Raw genomic sequence first — 21,933 nt, forward strand, 5'->3', positions numbered from 1 at the left:
CTACTTCAAGTTTAGCCGTACATTGGGACGAAGCACGTCATCAAATTGCTCAACTGAAATTCCAAATTATTGAAGAGGTATTGAAATCTCCAGACAGAGACAACTCTAAACACCTATTACAACGAAAGGCTTTCTGGATTAAAAGATTACAGACTCTGACCCCACAAGGTCTCAACGATAAACTCGAGATGGCTTGTTTTCTTTAGAATATTTCTACACACATAATCTGAACCCCCACGACGGGACCCTGACACTTCCTAACAAACAGAATCACATATTCATACCATGATCTCCTCGGATCCCTATTAATACCTCATTACCATGAGTTCTTATTCAAAGAATAGAGCAACTAAACTTTGAATACAGTGAAACTTCCATTATAGAATTAGATAGGTATTGTATAAGTTAATGAGAGAAATATTTTTTGAATATTTTTTGTACAGCAATGTTTTTATTCTGAATTCATTACATGATACCCCTGTACAATCGATCTTAAGGGCTGACCTGCCATTTTTGCTCTACATTAATCAGTATATGTTTAAGTTTACAACAATGTACTCCATTTACACACCATTCACCTCACTATTGCAGATCACGTCTAGTAGAACAGGTTATCAACACAGCATCAAATTAGTTTGCTGCACAGCTAGAGTTTACACTTCAAATAAATGAATATATTAGTTTTTCATTATATGTTCACTTCAGATGTTCCACTTCCTAGTAAGAAAACCGGGTAGTCTTATTTCTTATGTTTTAACACTCATCTCTACAAAACGTCATCACGTTCCATTGGTTACAACTAGTAAATACACACACGATCTATCGGCCAGTTAAAGTGCATTTTCAGTGTTTACTATCATCTCGCAGTTCGAAGTGACGAGAGTCCTTCTTTCATGTCAATCAACACGCTGTCTCGTAAACACTAGGAAACGTTATCGCGAGTCCTCGGCCAGATACGGAAGTAAACGCCGTCCACTCGAGTTGTCACGCAAATACCAGGAAACGCTACTGCGAGTCCTCGGCTAGATACGGGAGTAAACGCCGCCCGTTCAAGTTTCGGCACGGTAAGCCAATTTACTGTGAGTTACCCAGCCTATCTTTCTTCTTCGTGTATTACCGCTTCCATTTTCTAATTGGAATCATTTTCGCTTCTAGATTACTTGACGACCGCCGTTTATTCCTCTACTTTCTTTGAGTCTTTACTCATAGGCAGTTTGACTCAGCATCATCTTCTGTGCACTCCACACTAAGGTGAGCCAAATACTAATAACAGGAACGTTAACGTTATCCACTGGCATAGTTCGCAATCACTCAGTTCATTTGTTTTTTTAGGCACTAACAAGAAAACTGACAGGACAGCGTTTCAGAACACATTTAAAGACACAGGTACTAATAGCGGATTTGATAGCAAAAATCAGCTAGAACTTGGCACAGTCATATTTAAAATTTTCTCTTCATCCCAGTGTTCTCTCTTTCAGTGGTTTTACCTTCAGAACTCCAAAGTACTGATATCGAATCTACCAGGTACCCTTAATTATTGGAACCACATATAAACCACTTTGGTGAGGGGAGCACCATACACATATTAATCACAATGAGTATAATTGTTATAAAATTGATCTGACAAAGTGCGGACTCTGAAATTTTCTCCTTCTTTCCACAGCATACCCCTGACGAAGGGACATCATGTCTCGAAATGCGTTGGGTGTTTTATGATAATATCATTATTCTGCTGAACATATATGTAACCATGTCAATTGAATTGTTCATTTACAAATATGTAAAAAGCTGAATGCATGTATCGCAAAGAATGCAGATTACATTTGCGAATTGTTTCTGTTTTGAAATTTTTGAAACTTTGTATTAAATGTTCGAAATTATCTACTAGCAGTGCAGATTGCAGCCCTAGTAATCTTTCTAGTACTAGGCCACTCACCAGGTTAATTACACATGCTCTGCAGGCATATGGCAACGCTGCACGCATACCAAAAAAAACTTTTAGTTTCATCATAAACTAGTGTGCGTTCCCCACTCACTCATATATGACTATTTCTTGAGACACACAATTGATGGTTGGAATGTAGAACAAATCTAAACATTCACCCCCTGTCAAGAGATCTGGGTTAAATCCATCATTCTTTTGCTCACCATGCCACCCTAGTTTAGACCTGGCCATATGCAAATCAGTCTTGACCCTGTGTGACTCATAGGAACAGTCCAGCCCGAACTGCCAAGTCAGGTCCTCCCTGGACCAGAAACAAGTATCCTAGGACCAGTTTCGGGGTTGCACCCCTCTTCAGCCAGGATAGCTTGATTCCAGTGGCACAGTGAGCCTAGGATCCACATCTGGGCATACCTGGCGCACTTAGGGCGAGAAAGCAAAAGACACACAATTGATGGACGGAATGTAGAAAAAATCTATACATTCACCCCCAGTCAAGAGATCTGGGTAAATCCATCATTCTTTTGCTCACCATGCCACCCCAGTTTAGACCTGGTCACATATTTGTGTGTCTTTTGCTTTCTCGCCCTAAGGGCGCCAGGTATGCCCAGACGTGGGTCCTGGGCTCACTGTGCCACTGGAATCAAGCTATCCTGGCTGAAGATAGGTGAAACCTCGAAACCGTTCCTAGGATGCTTGTTTCCAGTCCAGGGAGGACCTGATTTGGCAGTTCGGGCTGGACTGTTCCCATGAGGCACAGGGTCAAGACTGATTTGCAAATGGCTGGATTCAAACTGGAATGGCATGGTGAGCAAAAAAACGATGGATTTAGGCCCAGATCTCTGTACTAGGGTGAATGTATGACATTGTTCTGCATTCTGTTCTTTTTGCACGTGACTATTTCCTGAGTGGCATGCCTGTCCATTCGCCTGCTCCAGTAAATAGTGAGGAGTACGAGGAGTTATGTTTTGCTAACATACATGTGGAATTACACAGAATTTCTATGAATGAAAGTTACAGATATCCAAAGATGCAGTGTTATATAAAGTTCTGGGAATGCTTGCCAAAGGTTGGCCTAAAAAGAAGGTAATTCCTGAAGAAATTCGTCCCTACGAGGAGGTTAAACATGAGTTTTCGGAGGAGAATGGATTGTTGTTGAGAAGCCGGAAGGCTATTCCTCAATCTACACTAAGAAAAAAAAAATCTAGAAATCTGCCATGAGGATCACTTGGGCATCATCAAGACGAAACTTAGAGTAAAGAATTGGTGTTGGTGGCCTGGGGTAAATATTGCAATAGAAAGAAATAGTAAGTTTTAAATTATTTATTGTAAAAATTTTGTATAGCCTTAGCGAATTGGATTTTATACTGTTGTCTTATGTATATGTTTGTGTCTTGTATGAATTAATTTTTAATTCGAATAAAGACTATGATGATGATGATGATGAAATAGTAAGAAATTGCACTATGAGTAGTAATTCAGATAAAACCCAGGTTAAAGTCAGACCCCCATTACATCCCATCACATGTCCAACTATGCCATGGGAGAGAGTTGGTATTGACATCATGGGGCCCATTAATGATCATGGAGAAAAGGTGTATACCATTGTACTAAATGACAATTTTTAAGAATCGGAGGGTTGGCATGTATGCTATTCCTGGCTGATGAGACCTATGTAAGGCAAAAACGGTCCTGGGTTGCTTGTGTTCTGTTTCGGGAAGGACCTTGCCAGGCAGTTTGGGCTGGACTGTCCTCATTGGAGAAATGTCAAGACTGATTTGCATATGGCTGGGTCCAAACTGAAGTGGCATAGTGTGCAACATAACAATGGACTGGGTTACTACCCTAGTAATTACAACTGGCTCAGATTAACAAGCATTCCATCCATCACTTTTTTGTATACTTTTGATCGTTATTTGGAGCAGGGGCACCCCAACCATGGCCTAAATAACTATGCTCTAGACAGGCACACAGGTGCCAACCCCTTCGAAAAAGTTCTGAACTTGCACAGACCATACGCTTGAATGTGCACACAAACAGCCACTATGCAATCTCAGCCTCATTACTGCACCTATCCAAAATGTCGAGGGTGTACTATGCCAGCCTTACCTGTCGATGCACATCAACCACTTCTGTCCCTTCCCCGCTTCCGTCCCACCTATTGTGTGCGTGCGCATGGCTCCCGGCGTGTGGCTGGAATGTTGATGAGGGAGCGGGAGGGAGCAGTTGGCAACGACATTCCTGTGTGGGTTTCTAATAAAATCACTCCCACCATTTACTTGTCTCCTCCTCACTACAAGTGCCTCCACTGCAAGAATAATATTGATCTTTTGGTGTGGTCAGCCGCACACAGAGAAACAACTTTGACAGTGGACGTGCGTCGCGTGCTGTGGGAACTACTCCTGCTGCTGCTGTCGGAACACCGGCGTGATGCGAGCTTGTAGGCCACGCGGGACTGAAGGCCGGGAGTGACGCGCGCTTTTTCTTCTGCTGTTACAGTCAGCGTGATCCGAGCGTGACCTTGCAGGCCACGCGCGACAGAGGGCCGGGACGTACGCGTTCACTCCTGCTGCTGCGGTTGGCGTGATGCGAGCGAGGCCTTTTAGTGCAATCCACGCGCGTCTGAGGGCCGGGACGCACGCGTTCACTCCTGCTGCCGCAGCCGGCGTGATGCGAGGCCGTGTAGGTCACGCGGAACAGAGGGCCGGGACGCACGCGTGCATCCCCAGTCATCTTTTGAATAGCCCGGCCGCTGCTTTCAGAACGCGGCTGGAAAACAAACCGAGCCACTGGACGGGCCACTCGGAGAGGTCGGCCTGCTAGCTCCTGGCAACTGCAGAACAATGGCGCTGAGTACCGTGTGCGCTCACAGCAGCTACCGCAGTCCGCACGGCACCGTGGTGCAATGGTGAGTCACTGGGAGTAAGTGCCGTTTTAACCCCGACCCAATTCGATATTATAAGGACCTCTGTCTAAGCTTATCTACCGTTATGTGAATATTCATTAGCAACCCGCATGCCAATATTGATATGCCTCCACGAGGAATAGTTTTCATTAGTTTTTTAGTTTTTAAATAAGTCATAGCATTTAATAATTTGAAATACTTGTGCTACATCCTCTTCTGGTCACACATGCAGCCGTGTGATTGACAATGCCGTTTTAGTTCTCGCTGCAGACAACTGTAACCAGGGCTCACATTGTAACAAGCATTGGCATAGCCTAGTGGTCTCGCCTTTGGGACCTTATACGTGTTTAGTTATCCAGCACAATATCCTTATTGCAACAACATAAACTGTTGCATAGCTAAACACTTATAAGGTCCCAAAGGCGAGACCTATTGGCTATGCCAATGCTTGTTCTGATAGGGAAGACATTTTTGCTGTGGAGTAACACCTACGCCTTCCCCTATAATTTTAGGGCGTTTCACTCCCATTCCCACCCACAAAACGACTTTGCTCCTCACTTTATCAGCTGTAAATCTCGGACTATTTACATGGTATGAATAAGCTCTTTGCTGAGCACAAACCTTTCAGGGTATCCATCCACACCCTATAACGCACACTCATCTACCTCCCTGGGAGTAGATTTACTCCCACCTAATATTGACTTCCTCTGACGTAACATTATATGCGAGTAAATATATTTACAACTGCAAAATCATGTGAATCATTCAATTGCATATGTAAATTGAAGTTACGCATGCAAAAGGCTCTCGGCCTCACCAAGCACATTTTATTCCTGCAAAATCATGCCCGAGAGAAGAGAACTCTACTTCTTCAACTTTGAGTTGCCAAATGAGTTAACTAAAAATTGCCAAAAGAAAAAAGGGAGACACCTTGATCTGCGAAAAGGGATGAAGTATCAATGTAGAAAAATCACAAAATTGTCCCTTTTCAAGGAAATGTATTATAAGAAAATTTCTCCGTATGTAAGAGCTTGCCACAGTATGGATCTTATACACTAAAATATTTTTATGAAAACATGTTAGAAAGAAGAAAAAAAGAAGAAAAAAACGTATTATGAAGGGTTATAATACTTTTTTTCTTCTTTCTAACGTGTTAATAAAAATATTTTAGTGTATATGTACTGTAACTTCTCTGCGAGAAGATGTTTTTATTCGATTGAGAAACTGAATGGTTCTTTTTTTAGAATTTGTAAGTGTTTTAATGAAAGTAAATATTGCTTTATATCTTGGAATCTCCTCACTGTCTCTGGATAGAATACCTCACAGTAGATAATTGAGGCATTGTGACACTCTATTGAAAAATTGCTGCATGTCAGTAACTAGATATAACACATGATCCATACTGTGGCAAGCTCTTACATACGCAGAAATTTGCTTATAGTACAGTTCCTTGAAAAGGGACAATTCTGTGTTTTCCTAAAAAATGCACACCCTAACCAGAGGAAGCTTGGAGCCACATTCAGACTGCCACAGGTCTAGAAATCAACCCAGCAGTGACCTCTATGAGACAAAATCGCTCCTTCTCACTCATTCCTTTCGCTAGATTTCCAGAAAGCATTTGTTTTGGTCCCTGAAGCAAACCTAAAATAGAATGCAATGCACTGCTCCTTGCTGCCCGCTATACCCTGGAGTGCAGGCCGTGCATGGTCCATTGCCCAAAAGCCGTGCCAGAGGTTCAGTCGCCTGGGAGCGAATGTGCGCGCCGATAATATTTATTCATGGTTCACAGCACCAGACCCTAAAGCCCAAAGGCGTGATTCACAAAGAATTTCTATATAACTTATTGTTGGAGTGCTTTTGGTTTACTCTGGATTACTACAGGAGTAACGTCACACTTACTCAGAAGCGAGGTCCTTCTGAACTAGGCCGTGAGTTCTCGGAGCTAGAGTCTGCCCTAAATATTTTCTAGATTATTCAAATCATTTTGTGGCCAACCACCTGCAGTGCGTCAATCTGATGAGAAGAATGGATCATGTCATTAGGCAACCAGTTGCCTGCACAAGGAAAAACGAGGACTGCACTTTAATGAAAATTAAAACATTTGTGTTGAAAAAAGGCAAACTAGAGCTGTATGTTATTTTTTTTTTTAACACACATTTTATTAAGTTTTTGTACAAACACCTACAAATCCGTACACAATATTTATCAGCATACTCCCTGAGGATTAATCAAAAGCCCCCCGCCAACTATACCGTGCATAGTACAAGGATATACAAATCTTTCCAGAGTTATGCGTCAAATAAACCAAAAACCTGCATAACTAAAACCTACCCCTAACCACCATGAAAAGTATAGATGCCCTCCCCCTCCCTCAGTCCCCACCAGCAACGCAGGTATCCGTCTCTGTCCTCTGGTATCATACATCCCGAGGAATAACTATGTGTTAAGTTGTGCGATGTTCCCATCTTGTTCCGGGGCTATCTCCCCATCCATGGCCTGCCCTTCTCCATCATCATATGGCTCATAGTCTCGTAGTGCCTGTACTAGCGCCTCCCATGCAGCCGCCGCTTCTAGCGCCTTATCGTCGTTGCGTCTGCGCGCCAACTGATAACGCAGTGCGCCTTCACTGGTGGCCCATTTGAGAAATTCACCCTTCCATCTTTTACTGGTGGGACCCACTGTTGCTTTCCAACGTTTCGTAATTTCTCGTTTTGCTAATATAAGTCCCATATCTATGAACTTACTCGTAATCTTATTCTTGGGCGTGTGGGGGAACCAGTGCAGTATACTAATGGCCATATCAAACACCAGCCGCCGCTCTGTCACCTCATTCAGGGTATCTCCCACCTCCTTCCAGTAAAGACCCATCGCTGGGCAAGACCACAGCATATGTTCCAGTTCCACCCCCACTCTCGTACATCTGGGACATGCCGCCTCTTGGACCTTAAAATACTTCTGGATTTTCCCCGGTGTCAAATATGCTCTGTGGAGGACATAGAAGTGCACTAGCTGAAACCTTGCATTCCTCGTGCTCTTCCAGGCCCGTCGCACGATCTGCGCCCAGGCCGTCTCAGGGATATCTTTACCTAGATCAGTTTCCCATTTTCCCTTCAATTCCGCCAGAGGTGGCAGGTTTTCAAGAAGCATTCTAGAGTATAGGCACGTGACCGCCTTGAAGGTCCCTGCCGCCATCATGGTGTATTGGCAGGCCATCGACACCTTAGGCTCCATCAGCCCCTCCCTCCAGTGTGCCTGTATCGCTCGAGTCAGCGCTGCGTGCAACAAGAAACCCCCCCTCGGCAGATTAAATTTCTCTTGGAGAGTGTGGAATGGTAGCAGAATCCAGTCTTCATACAGATCCCCCACCACCTGCAGTCCCGCTTCTTCCCAGAGCTGTAATTGCGACCAATCTCCACCGTGCGGTAATGCCGTCAGCATCCCCAGCGGTATCTCCGGCGCATACGGATGCAACACTCCCGCCCTGCGCTGGGACCGATTCCAGCAGAGTCTGAAAGTCATCTCCTCTGAGAGGAGGTCCCTAGGCTCCAATCTCTGCTGCAAGGAAATATATGAAAGGACGTGGCGCGGCGTTCCCCCTTCCCTCCTGGATTCCGGTCCTCGGAATATGCGCGCTACATTTTGGGTGAAGATCTGCAATTGAGCTGCTAAATAGTATAATTCAAAGTCTGGGACCGCCAGTCCTCCTTCCGCCTTGGGTCGTATAAGCGTTGCCTGCGCCACTCTACGCCTACCCGCACCCCAGAGAAAAGATACCACCATCGATTTCAGTAATCTGAAAGTGGAGCTGGGGATCCACACCGGCAGCGTCCTAAAATAGTATAGTAAGCGAGGGAGAGCCACCATTTTCAAAAGGGATATGCGGCCTGTCACGACAACGGAAGGGTGGCCCAAAAGGCCATACTCCCTCTCAGCGCTCTCACACTGCGGCCCACATTCCCCTCCAGCGTATCCGCCGTCGTGTGATTGATGTGTACGCCGAGGTAGTTCAGGCAGGTAGGTTCCCATCGCACCGCTCGAGTCATGACCGGTCTAGTCTCTCCTTGTCTCACCGGGAACAGGCATGTCTTAGACCAATTAACTCTCAAGCCCGAAACGTCTCCAAAATCTGAGAGTAAGCTCTCCGCTCCTGCCATTGCCCTATCGGCGTCTTCAAGGAATAATAATAAGTCATCTGCATAAAGCGAGATATGGTGTCGTCCGTCTCTGCTACCCAGCCCCCTGTAGTGTTGACCTGTCCGAATCTTAGCCGCGAGGGGCTCCACCGCCAAGGTGAACAGTAATGGGGAGAGCGGGCATCCCTGCCTCTTCCCTCGTTCCACTAGATACTTCGGTGAGATCAATGAGCCCGTTCTCACTCTAGCCACTGCCGAAGTGTATAGTACTCATGTCCATTGTAGGAAGCCCTCTCCCAATCGAAACTGTCGCAATACCTTATACAAATATCCCCATTCTAAGCTATCAAAAGCTTTTTCGATGTCTACTGAGAGTATCATTGGTTGTGGTGCTTCTGGGTGATCATCATCTAGTAGTCGCACTAGCCTCCTGATGTTCGCAGTCGTGTTGCGCGTCGGATAGAGCTGTATGTTATCACAAGCAACTGATGTTAAACAACAGTTTACTACATAAGCAAATTCTCATCATGCTTAAATATGGGAAATATTAAAGAGGAAACCATGGATTAATGCCTACAAAAACGTTGCGATACAGCTGGTCTAATCTCAATGAAAGTGTCCTTTGCTTTATTAAGAGTTTTAACAGACTGGATCCTGGCCATGAAATATCTGCCTATTCCATTCCACAACATGCTTCAAGAAATTGGAAGATTTAGACGTGTGTAACTACAATACAAGATCCAGAGGACTTGTAGGTTGGTTCATGGGTGCAGTCAATCCACAAAAAAGAAAGAGGCACATAAGAAAGTCACCTGACACAGCTTGTCAAAGCACAGAGGAATTCCACAGAAAGTATTGGGGGCAGCGGGTAGATGCGTATGGTGTCAGGGCATGCATGATGTCACAAAATATGGTCAGTAACAAAAACGAAGATAGTAGGAATATTTGTCCAATACGCCATGTGAAGAACTTTTTTTAGGGGTGGGTACCCTCATCCACTTTCAGTGGCATGCTTCATCAACAGGCACTCACTACTACCAATGATGTAAGTAAGTAGCAGCAGCCCCTTGTGTGTGGGAGAAGGGTTTGGAGGATAGGCAGGATTAAGATTTCTTTTGTGAAGGGTACAGTTTCACCCCCACAGCATATAGATATACACTGTGAAAAGGGAAAAATGTCATAAGTGCATAATTTTAAGGGGCATCCTGTGTTAAGTGCCGGGGGAGAGATGGATGACAGCCAAGGAGGCATACGTCTGCAAGGTCATGGATGCTTGAGGTGTGACCTTTCCTTCTCACTGCTTCAGCGCCTTGTCAGGGGTCGTAAGCTCTATATAAATTCAATTTCTCCCGACTTTCCGGCTATTGGTTTTCAAAGAGCAGCTACAAAGCCATGCCTCATCTGCACTTCATGTGTTGCCTGAAATAATTCGTAAATGGCCTGCCAGTTCCGGATGACTTCCCGGGTTTCCATTGCAACGTTAAAAAGACAATCAATTACTCAATACATGTGTTTGTGTTGCATTTTTTAAGCATGGACTTCAGTCGGAGAGGAGTTCTCTCGTTCCAGTGTCCCAATGCAAAGCAGAAATTCCACTGTTTACAGCTCAGCTGGTCATGTTAATCTGTATTTAGCTGATGCCGCTAACGTAAACTAAAGGTTTGGGTACTTGTACTTAGCGGCACTTTGGCCAAGAGTTGAATTTTCCCACGTAACGAGGCACAACACATCTTGAGACCCAGTGTTAATGTCACCACTGTTTGAACGTGTGAGGATTGGGACAGCCACTTGGTCTCGGCAATGGGAGTTAGTGCCTAATTACAGAGACGGCGAAAGGGGTGTGCGGCGAGAATCAACCAATTAGCATGCTGGCTGCGGACAAAAGCTAGCAAATTCGTTACCATAATTTACAGAATTTTGCATGCCGAAACGGACGAGTGCTGGATTTTTTTTAACTTGGGAAGCGTAAGTAGAGGAAGGATCAACCACAAAGGAAGAGAATTTATGTTAGCACATAAAATTATGAATACAGGAAGAGTGAAGTGCAAAGGGGAAGAAAGCACAGTAGCACAGGGCAGATACGCCATGGTTGCAGAAAATGCAAGCATGTCCATGTGAAAACAAGCATTGGCCGCGCGGCCTTAAAAGTAACACGGCTGTGAAAGCGATCGCGGGGACGCTCTCTGTGGTGGGTGAGGGGAGGAGCAAGGCACGCTGTAAGGATGCCACGAGGAAAACCAGATGGCGGCTGCGCGCGTAACCGCAAGCTTGAGGCCAGCAAAAGCGAGTGGGAGGACTTTTAAAAGCCAACTCTCTAAATGTCTCGCCAGAGCAGCGCATGCGCTGGCTCAGGCAAGACCTAAAAATGTAAGTGCCAGGGCTCTCCTCAGGAGACCACTGCAGCTTGCACCACCCATTGCCCCTGCCAGTGCTGCCAGTGACAGTACCAACACAACTACTAACCATCACACTCCTACAAGTGTAACAATTTAGACTGTTCCAGGCCACTCAAAGTGTTAACAGTGCCTCTGGGAACAGGTATTACTCATTTTTAATGTATACTGAATAATTAAACAATGTTGTTGTGCATCTCAAAGTTAGACAGCACCACCGTGTGGTGGACTGTCATTAGTGCCAGTGTTTAGACTTAAGTGCCACACATAATATATATAAAATAGAGGTGGGCGAGTCAACACATTAACAGAGAGAGCCTAGCCACATCTCAGCCCTGCCATGTAAATTATACAACAACAAAGTGAAATATGATAAAGTCTCTTCAAAATTCATAGGGGGAGAGGATGTGACCTAACGGCTAGGGCGGTTGACCTTGAAACTGGGGAAACAAGTTCAAATCTCTGCAGGGATCCTCAACATCCTGTGATTCTGGGCAAATCACTTAATCTCCCCGTGCCTAGCAAAAATGAATGTGTCCCTCAGTAACGCAACTGATGCTCTTGTAAAGCGCTCTGATATCTACCAGTCCAGTTTGCGCTATATAAAACCAAAAAAATAATAATGTCTTTTTCTTTAACATATGGAAGCTTTGGCATTAAAACATCACATAATGGCATTGCACTTGGAAGTACTTAATAAGTACTTAATAAAAGTGATAGTTTTTAAACGTGAACCATTAGTGAACTAAGAGGCTAGACAATTGTCATATAAACCCTGTAAATGGCCAGATTATTAGAGAGGAACGTTATTGGCTATTAAATCAAACACAATAGATTTTTGTAGATCTGTTTTTTTGAACTGACATTTGAAAGTGCTTTCATATACGATAATGAAGAAAAAGGAGTTTTGGTAAACTAAAATATTTGCCTAAGATCACATAATTTAAGCGAGGAAGCCGTCATTTATGTAGGTTATCCACTAAACAGGTATCTATTTGTCTTTTCATTTGTATGTTAACGCTTTGTGTTACCTCTTTGTGCACTTGACATGAGCAGCTGTTACATTACACAAGGTAACATTCATTATTATAGTCACGGGGAGAGTAAGTGATTTGCCCAGAATCATAGGATGTTGAGCCGACGCCAAGGCTCAAACCTGGTTCTCCAGTTCCAAAATCTGTAACCCTGGCTCTAACTCCAAATCTTGACTAGAGGAAGGATGGCAGGCAGAATCCGCATGAAAGCTTGACTTGCTTTGAACTCGAGGTTCCAACAGAACCTTGATCTGAGCCAGAATCAGGCTTCAGGCTTGAGCCTAGCTCGAGCTTTCAGTGGCTTGCCCACCACTAAAAGAAACGGTTATCCCCTTTCAGGCTTTGGCTTGTTTGTCTGGCCCTCTTTTAGACATTTGCTCAGAGATGGGCTGTCCATCGTGTTTTGTGCCAGACCACCATGAGAAAAAACCCTAATTAGCCATCAATTATAGACTTATTTCAAGAAAGACATTTTTCACCATGCCTTCTTGTTATGCCTTTTACTGAAAATTAATTTTCATTTTCAGTTAATCAGGCTTTATCATTCATATCCACAATGTTTACATGGCTTTATGAAATCTTTAAAAAAAATCTTTTTGACATTTACATAAAACATACACTATCTATTCAATAACAAAGAATCAAGAGTTTCCTTATCAACAACATAAAAGGTTTTCCTAATCAATAGCAAATGTGATGACAACACAAAGTGCTTTCAATATTAAAGAATTCGGTCAGTCAGTCATAAACTTTATTTTGCGATATAACCATAAAAGATCACCATACATTGTAAATACACTCACACTTTACAGTTGATTTCATTACATGCAATATTTAATAGCAACTAAAATCTCACTATAAAATTTAAAACATTTCTTAAAGCTAAAAGTATAATAACATTTCCCAAGTACCAAAATACTGTAGTAAAAGTGATCAACAGAGACTGATCAGCAATATCTCTCCCTGATGCTTAAAGACCCTCTGATATAGCTGATCACTGCACGGCAAACCTTTGGTGAGTTTAAGTGCTGTAGGAATATAAAAACATTCTTCTAAGAGTTAAAATGTGGTGGGCGCAAAAGGGGAATTAAAAACCGAGTTCTCACAGACTTGTAGTGGGCGCAAAAGAGCATAAAGTGCAATGTACTGGGAAAGCCACTTTTGTGCCCTTTATGGAATTCCGGAGTCTGGTGGTTTGGTCGTTAACACCATTGAACCTCAGCAATCCCAAAGTGGGTCTGAAGAGCATGTACGGTCAATTGTTGTCCGCCCATGCCTTTCTACAGATGAACTAATCACCCTGCGTGAGGTAGAGACTGCACTAGGAAACTTGCTCCCAAACAAGGCTCCAGGTTTGGATACATTTCCAGGAGATCTGTTTGGGACGCAACCAAAAATCTGGGCTCCTTATTTAGTTGTCTTATTTAACAGAATCCTGCAGGGAAATGATCTGCCACCTACCTGGTTAGGAGCGGAAATCGTGTCGATCCTAAAAAAGGGCTGTCCTTTAACCCCATCAAATTACAGACCCATCATTCTAATTGATACGTCACAAAAGCTGATGGGGAGGGTTATTCTTGATAGGATCCTTGGGTGGATCGAGGAAAAGGGGATATTGTCTACACTTCAGGCAGGGTTTAGGTCTGGTACCTCCACTCTAGACCAGATATTTCGCCTGCAGATCCTGTATTGGAAAACTGCTAAGGTGGAGGGTGGCAGCCTCTACCTTGTGTTTGTGGATCTGCGGGCTGCATTCGACCTGGTCCCACGTGGGAAACATTTTGTGAGTGCTTGCGGATATGGGTCTCCCGCCTTATTTGCTAGCCATCCTTTCGAGGTTACACCTAAACAACTTTGTGCAGGTAAGGTGTGGAAGGTATGGCGAACTCACAGACCAATTTCCTGTTTTAAAAGGAGTTCGCCAAGGGTGCGTCTTGGCACCTACCCTTTTTAGCCTTTATATTAATGGCCTCATAGAACACTTGAACGGGGTGACTAATAACGACGCCCCCAGACTGGCTACAGGTAGAGTGCCCGCTCTGATGTTCGCGGACAACACGCTTTTGCTGTCCAGAACATCATCGGGCATTCAAAAAACTCTTGATGGTTTTGTGGAGTTCTGCCATCTTCGGGGGTTGGAAATCAATATAGGAAAAACAAAGCTCATGATCTTCAACCCCCCTAATCGCACACGTCCAAACCCAGCCCTTTATGGTAGTCCCCTGGAAAGGGTTAAAACATTCATTTATTTGGGCGTTACACTTACAGAGAAATTTGATTGGCATAAGCAGATTGCCAAATCCACGCTTAGGCTATCTCAGCTAGCGGGGGACTAAGTAAAGCCTTTAAGGAATCCACCTTTAGGCCGGTTTCCCCAGTACTCAAAATATACAGCCACCAAGCGAGAATGGCAGAAACTTATGGGGCCGAACTCTGGGTGCATAAGCATACCCTGGATCTTAAAAGGGTGGAGCAGTCTTTTGTTAGAAACCTAATTGGTCTACCGCCTAGTACGCCTTTGATCCCTCTTAGATTCGATCTTGGGTTGATTCCAATAGAGGAGATCATAAGCGCTAGACCAATTATGTACTGGAAGAGGTTGTGGTCCGTTTCCGAATTGGCTGACTACAGAGCAGAATTCTCTGAGATTTGGCCTATTCTTAACCCCTTCAGTGCCCGCCCCTTTCCCCGCCCAGTGCCGGCCGTTGCATTAGCGGGCGGGGTCTATGACGAGCTGGACTCGTCATGGGCACAGCGCCACCGCGGCCCATGACGAGTCCAGCTCGTCATGGGCACTGAAGGGGTTAAATACAATGCGATCCCTTGGCTTCAGCATATTAGTACAGTTTGTACTCGGCTTGGCTTCTCGGGACTTTGGGATATTCCTGAGACTTGTTCCACTGGGATATCTAAGAATATACTTCTTTTTCATATTCGTATGCTAAATCATCAGACATTAATGAGCTCTATATCATTGGGCAGGCTGTCATCTGAGTTCCTCTTGATAAAAACAGAGCCTAAGGCTGAGGCATTCATGGACAATTGAACCTCCAGCTGCCCGTAAGCTGTATATCCAGCTAAGACACGGTACCCTTCCCATTAGGTCCTTTACTTCTAAATGGACCAAATTGACCACTGAAGCTTGCCCCGCATACACCCATAATATTGAGAATATTCCTCATGTTTTGTTTTTTTGTCCCGCCTATTCTGCAATTAGAAAACGCTGGTTGATTCCTATTTGCAGGAATTTGAGATTCTTGCATTTTACACAGGCCTGTAGGATACTGACCTACGATACCCATCCTCCTATTGTGTTTGCGGTTTCCCGCTATTTGCTGTATATGTGGCATAGTAGGCGGAATTTTTTAACTTGATTGTTGTATTTACAGTTTTTTTCTTCAGTGTGTTTTTTTGTTTTGTTTTTTTGTACTTTTTATGGTCTGCCGACCGAAATAAAGTTATTACAACAACAGCAATGTACTTTGCCCTGAGTTGTTGTCACATTGACATGGCAGTACATTTTCAAATCATGCACCTTGCTGTGGAAAGGCTAAAAGAAAATTCAATGACTCCATTCATAGTCTGGTCAGATAAAACCTATGTTGGGCATTTTCGATGTGAGCAAGATACAATTCCTGCTCATGACTAGGTGATAAGGTGTGCTAATAATCCAAAGAAGAAAGTTGGAGTGCCTTATGCTGTTGAGTAAATTGCACCTGATCATAAAAAGTAGATTTTTTCCGAGCTCTAGCCTAAAAGGGGATTAGATCAGGGTTGTTAAAGAACTCTGGGGTTCCCAATCCAATAAAAGTACTCTTGACATGCCCCAGTCAAGGAATATTGTCTGATTTATCTAAGGCTAGACAGTGCAAGAAAATTCTTTTAGAAAAGCCTATGCAAGGGTTTTGCCAAATTTTCAACCATAATAACAACGGGCTAGCCCAAGAGCATCTTCCAAATAATGTAGGCCCATGTCCGAGTGACAAAAAAAGGTGGGCGTACCTGATGGCACGATAAGTAATCTGCGCAGAAATCTATTTTCTGCTTTTTGGAGTTTAGCGCTATTCATAATGAATAGCTCAATAAGTCACAGAACAATTAGTCTGCACTCGGAAGACCAAATATCTTTGACTCATATAGTTGATCAGTCCTAAGACTTGATTTTAAGGAGTAATGCTTAGAGTATCCCCTGCGTGGGTGCTAGTCCTTGTCCCTCCCCTTATTAATGGTGACAAATCCCATTGGGGCATCGCACCAAAACACTCCATTGCAGTGCCTACGCGTTTCGATCTCTATTGGACTTAAATCACAGAGATCTTCCTCGGGCCATCAGTTTCTTTAAAGAGTAGCCAGGTGTTTGGACCATATCATTAATGATATATTCTGTGTAAGGATCAAAAGAAAAGGACTCCGTTCAGTGTTTTCAAACTCATACCTGTTACCCATCACCCTTAAGTGATAACTGCTTGCTCTCCTACCATGTTATTCAGGGGATATTAAAGCTGTGGTAAGCTGTGACGTGGGGGATATAAAATCTAGGCCAAAACTAACAAATACTTCACAGTTGCCCAAGGCTATATTGCCCTTTTATCCGGGGTTCTTGCTTTTAGTTTTGCTCAATTGCACGGATTCTTTCATTAATTTCTTTTGGTTCCTTCTTCTGCTGTGGCTCCTCTTGTTGTTGGGCCATCGTGGTGCGATTCCTTACAGGTATCTACTTGTGGGTAATGTCTGGGAGGGCTTCCATCCAATTTCTGGGCTCCAAAGCTCCACTACAGGATATCCGGTTATTTATTTCAGGAACCATGGGAATTGTAGTTCTATTATGTTTGGGCGAGTTTGTGCGCTAGAGGCTCTGACATTATGTAGTGCTTTCAGTTATGTCTAATTATTTATTCTGGAGGTTCAGGGGAAATTTAGTTTGCGCTATAGGAGCCTGGTAGCTCTTTGCGGTTCACCTTTTTGGAAGTCTTGTATGCTGTGGGAGAACATCCATCCATTTTCAGTGCTCCTAAGCGTCATTACCGGATATTCAGTTATTTGTTTACAGGACCCTTGGGAAATATAGCCCTATTATGTTTAGACAAATCTGTACACTCTATCATTATGTAGCTTTTTCATTGATAGCTGATTTTTTATTCTGGGGTATTGTTGGAAATGGGGGTCTCTAGTTGGCAGAGGTAAGTAAGGTACCTTTGTCCAAATAGGAACCCTTGCTTCTAGTCAGGGTAAGGGGGATACACTTCTAAAATAACCCCTGCTCACCCCCTTGGTAGCTTGGCACAAGCAGACAAGCTTATCTCAGAGGCAGTGTGTAAAGCATTTGTGAACACATACAGTGATACAGTGAAAACAGTACAAATTAACTCCACACCCGTTTAGAAAAATAAGCAATCATTATCTAAACCAAAACTAGACCAAACAACAAAAATCCACAATACAGTATTAAAAATAAATGGTAGAAACAGTTCAGTTCCAAGAAAATGTGAGATGCGACACTTTTACACAAAGTACCTTGGATACTTTGAAAATGCAAGCAAAAAGGGTCGCAGGGAAGGTGATGTGTCGATTCCTTACACTCAGGGAAGGTGATACGTTGGTTCCTTACTCTGGGGGAGGTGATGCATCGGTTCCTTACTGCTGCGCAGGAGAGGTGATGCGTCGGTTCCTTATCGGAGAGGAGTTGATACGTCCGTTTCTTACTGCGTCCCCCAACAATGCAACAGGCTTGGCGCTTCCAGGCGATGCGGGACGATCCGGTTGATGTGTCGATTCATCTCCAACCGGGCCTGCGTCAGAATCGGTGCGGTGATCTCGGACGTCGGTGCACAGGATTCGTCTCATGGCAGACACTTCAGCCGCGAGCAGGCGCCACATTGATTCTTGGCAGCGGCGATGCATTGGAAATCTCTCAAACTGCTGCGATGCGTCGGAAACAGGCGATTCATCGATTTTCACAGTTCTTGCAGTTTCCAGCCCTAAAACAACCTCCAGAGGCCCAGAACACTGGCAGGCACCTCTCAGCAGGTCCGAACTCCCAGCAGAGGAGCTCAGGGGGAACTAGGGGTGCAGTCTTTGTGTCCCTGAGACTTCAGAACAGGAGACAAGCTCAATTCAAGCCCTTGGAGATCTTCCTCAATCAGGGGACACAGCAAACAGCAAAAGTCATTTCTCCTCTCCTTGGCAGCAAGTAGCCACTGCAGGCCAACCCCAGACTGCAAACAGCACAAGGGCAGTATTTCTTCTCAGCTTCTCCGGCTCTCCTCCTTGGCAAAGGTTCCTCTTGATGCCCAGAAGTGATCTAAAAATCTGGGGTCTGGGCCCCAATATTTATACAGCAAAATCCTTTGAGCTCTGGTGGCAGAGAAGCCCTGTGCTCAGTCAAAAACAGTTCGGTCTTCTCTGGTGCAGCTTCCTGGCAGGAGGTGGAGACAGCATTGTGGAAGGCAGACCAGGCCCATTAAGGTGAAAGGAAATCTCCTCCCCCTACTCTAAATGCAGCCCAGGTCTGTTCAGCCCAGCCCTGACTCATCCAGACTCTCTGGAGCCACTGCACCGCCTCAGCCCCTGTCACTCCCAGATCCAAAGTTGTCAGCTCTGGCCATTACGCCACCGACCGGTGCCCCCTCTAGTGCTAGGTTACCCAGCAGTGTAGGACAACGAAGAACGGTGACTTTGTGTGTGAGAGGATTGCAGGGGACTGCCAAAACCTGCCACAACTCTTGGCTTTTTTTTTTAGCCCAATGACCAAGGCCCAATTCCATGCTCACGAAAATAATGTTAGTCCAATCTAGCGTAAAACACGGTAGAAAGTGCTTGGAAGGGGGGTGGGGTTATAGAATACTACCAGTGTACAAAGTATGATCTGAAACAGGAAGATTGTAACTTTAGCACACACAGGATAAAGCTTTAGAAGGGAACAGCTGTCAGTCCTACAGCTAGATATTAGTCGAAAGCAGACACATTTGAGCAGGCCTAAAGGTGCATTTCGTGAAAGTTTTACGAAAGTTATGAGGACGTAGTAACGCACTGTCTTATAAATAAAAAGTGAGAGAAGTAAATTCGTGCTTTAGAGAGGTTTACAGAAATAAAGGCATAAACTTGTTCATTATAACAATGTTAATGGAGTAAATATCGAAATGCATTTTCAAGATTAGGCCAAAGGATGGCTAAACATAAAACAATAAAATGCTTTAAAATTTGGAATCGGATGTAAAGAAGTGCAGATTAATTGCGAGATCAAACAGAAGTCGTTCCTTTCAGGCCATGCCACAGCTTCACACCGACAATTAGGATTACACTTTAAAGGTCATGATACTTTTTACTTTATATCATCCCTAAGAAAAATAAAATCATATTTGGTATTTTACCAGCGCCATCATGCAAAGTACTAGACACATAAACGGATTATGCATGTGTGGAGGCTGCACCGTAACATTTCGAGCAAAATGAATAGAGTAAATTCAACGTGTATATGTAACCGCAAAATATGTTTATTATCAATCTACTGAGTGCTTACAAACAATCATTTGTGTGTGTACTAACGATGCGTCAGTGAAATGCGCCCAAAAACGATTGCCACTGTTAATCGCTATGTAATCAGAAATGGTACCAAATGTAATAATGCACACCCCGGGGCACGGTCTCCTCCTTCCATCCACTCCAATTGTGGGTCTCCTAGCATCTCATGATGTGAGCTACATCAGACTCGTGCTCGGCCTGCATCAAGAGGCTCTGCACAGCTTGGAACAAAAGGATACATACAGCCTACAGGCCCCAAGGAGCATATTTCACTGGTGTGTCATAGGGCGATATGGTCAACTGACACAGCAGGCAACAGTTATATCTTAATGAGCACTCTTTTCAAAACGGTCACAATACAAGTGAGGGGTTAGAGCTCTGAGGTAAGGTAAAATGCAGGCTTAGAAGAAAGCAAAACAGCCGGCATGTTTGTGGACATTTAAGGGGTAATGTGCACGTTTACACTTACAACGTATCAGAACAACCCCTTTATACTCACTGTGGCAAATGCTTTACTTTGTACTACAGTCTATCACACAAAAGACTTATAAAAATATTTCTATCACCAAGTGAGGCAAGCCTGGTAGTTGCAGCCTCTTGCAGACTTCACCACTACTGTGTAACTCGTGTAGACGGACCATTTAAGAAAGGAAATCTTTTCAGGTTGACTGCCATTGTTTCAAAATAAAGACACGAAAAAAGTCTTCCCTCAACAAACTAGCTTTGGCAGATTTTGTTAACTAAAAAGGTAGTTTGTTTATTCAAATGATAGCAGTAATTGCCCCGTACATATGGTGAAAGGGTAGTTGAAAGACATGGTACAATGAGTCCACGTTCTGGTGAACCTGTTTATCTTTTTGCAGAGAAAACTTATCGGTTGTCTTTTGTCCCTAAAAATAAACTTGGACTACATAATTAGTTGAGACACTGGCAAAAGGGCACTGCTTCTCCAAGAACCCTAAAGCCCTGGAATGAAAGAAACCATGACACAAATAGCGTCATGAGCAGGTCAGTGCTCTTGGGTTTGTTTTCTTTTCCACCCAACAGGTCGAACGCAGGCAAGAACTACAGTTTATAGTGTCATGGGGGCAGGGAGAGAAGAAAGATGAAAGTGCTTTTTGTCTCTCAGGACTCTCCAAGAACCAAATCCATTCTCCTTGGACATCTATTACACACACGGATCTACAAAGAGCAGGAACTCGTGTAAAACCAAACCAGTTAACTATCCCGTTTTTGTTGTTGTACTCTGCAGTAAGATAAAATGGATGTAACGCAATCAGTTTCTCATTTCTAGGTGTGTGCACAGATCAGCTCCACATATAAACGCTGAGAGCGGTTGCAGGCACAGAGCAGCAATGCCCCAGAAGACACCAATGCGCCCGTCACCTCTCTTAAAGCACCCTGAGAGGCGACTAACGCCGTCCGCTCAGCAGGAGGTGAGGGATGTCTGAATATACCGCAGTTCTTTACAATGCTTTAGTTATACTATCTCCAGAGCGATAACAGGGATACACAGCTGTTAATCAAGACTGGCTTGAGATCGTACCAACCCAGTTACTGTAGTGAGCGCTGTTCATATCAGGCAGCGGAGAGGAGGTGGATGGCTCAGCGATCTGCAAACCGCGGCCTAATCCTGGGGCATCACTTATCTCTCCGCGACTGCTCAGCCAGCCGCCTTGCTCCATGCGCTCAAAGAATCCAGCGCGCGTTACTGGAAAGATTAGCAGAGATGAGCGGGGGAGGATGCGCTCGCAGGAACCTCCATGCTGTGAACACATCCAGGAAAGCTTCGCACGATGCATGGCATCCTGAGTATGAAATGGTTACATTTGAAGAAAAATGTTTTTTAATCATTTCTACGTTGAATGAAAGTTAAATTGTGGTAAATAAGGAAGTTTGTGTAAAACACACTGTCTGCTATCTTCAAGGTTTCTTCAATGGACTACACCCACCGGCTGACTGGTTTACTCGCAATCTTGAATGTTAAAAATAACAAGCGCGGTCC

General features: G+C 44.1%; 1 protein-coding gene and 1 long non-coding RNA gene across 2 annotated transcripts in view; one reads left to right on the forward strand and one right to left on the reverse strand.

Annotated features, from left to right (window-relative positions):
- LOC146805483 (uncharacterized) overlaps positions 1-21,933 on the reverse strand; it is a 248,977-nt gene that overhangs the window by 133,584 nt on the left and 93,460 nt on the right. The gene's annotated exons all lie outside the window — the stretch shown is intronic.
- Positions 4,637-21,933, forward strand: part of RFX8 (regulatory factor X8) — an 816,960-nt gene continuing 799,663 nt past the window's right edge. Inside the window, exon 1 of the mRNA XM_085620509.1 lies at positions 4,637-4,850. Coding sequence (XP_085476635.1) covers positions 4,786-4,850 — 65 coding nt within the window. The 5' untranslated portion in view covers positions 4,637-4,785. The remainder of the gene's footprint in view (positions 4,851-21,933) is intronic.

This window comes from Triturus cristatus, chromosome 8 (genome assembly GCF_964204655.1).
Source record: "Triturus cristatus chromosome 8, aTriCri1.1, whole genome shotgun sequence".
In the NCBI taxonomy this organism is placed as follows: Eukaryota; Metazoa; Chordata; class Amphibia; order Caudata; family Salamandridae; genus Triturus; species Triturus cristatus.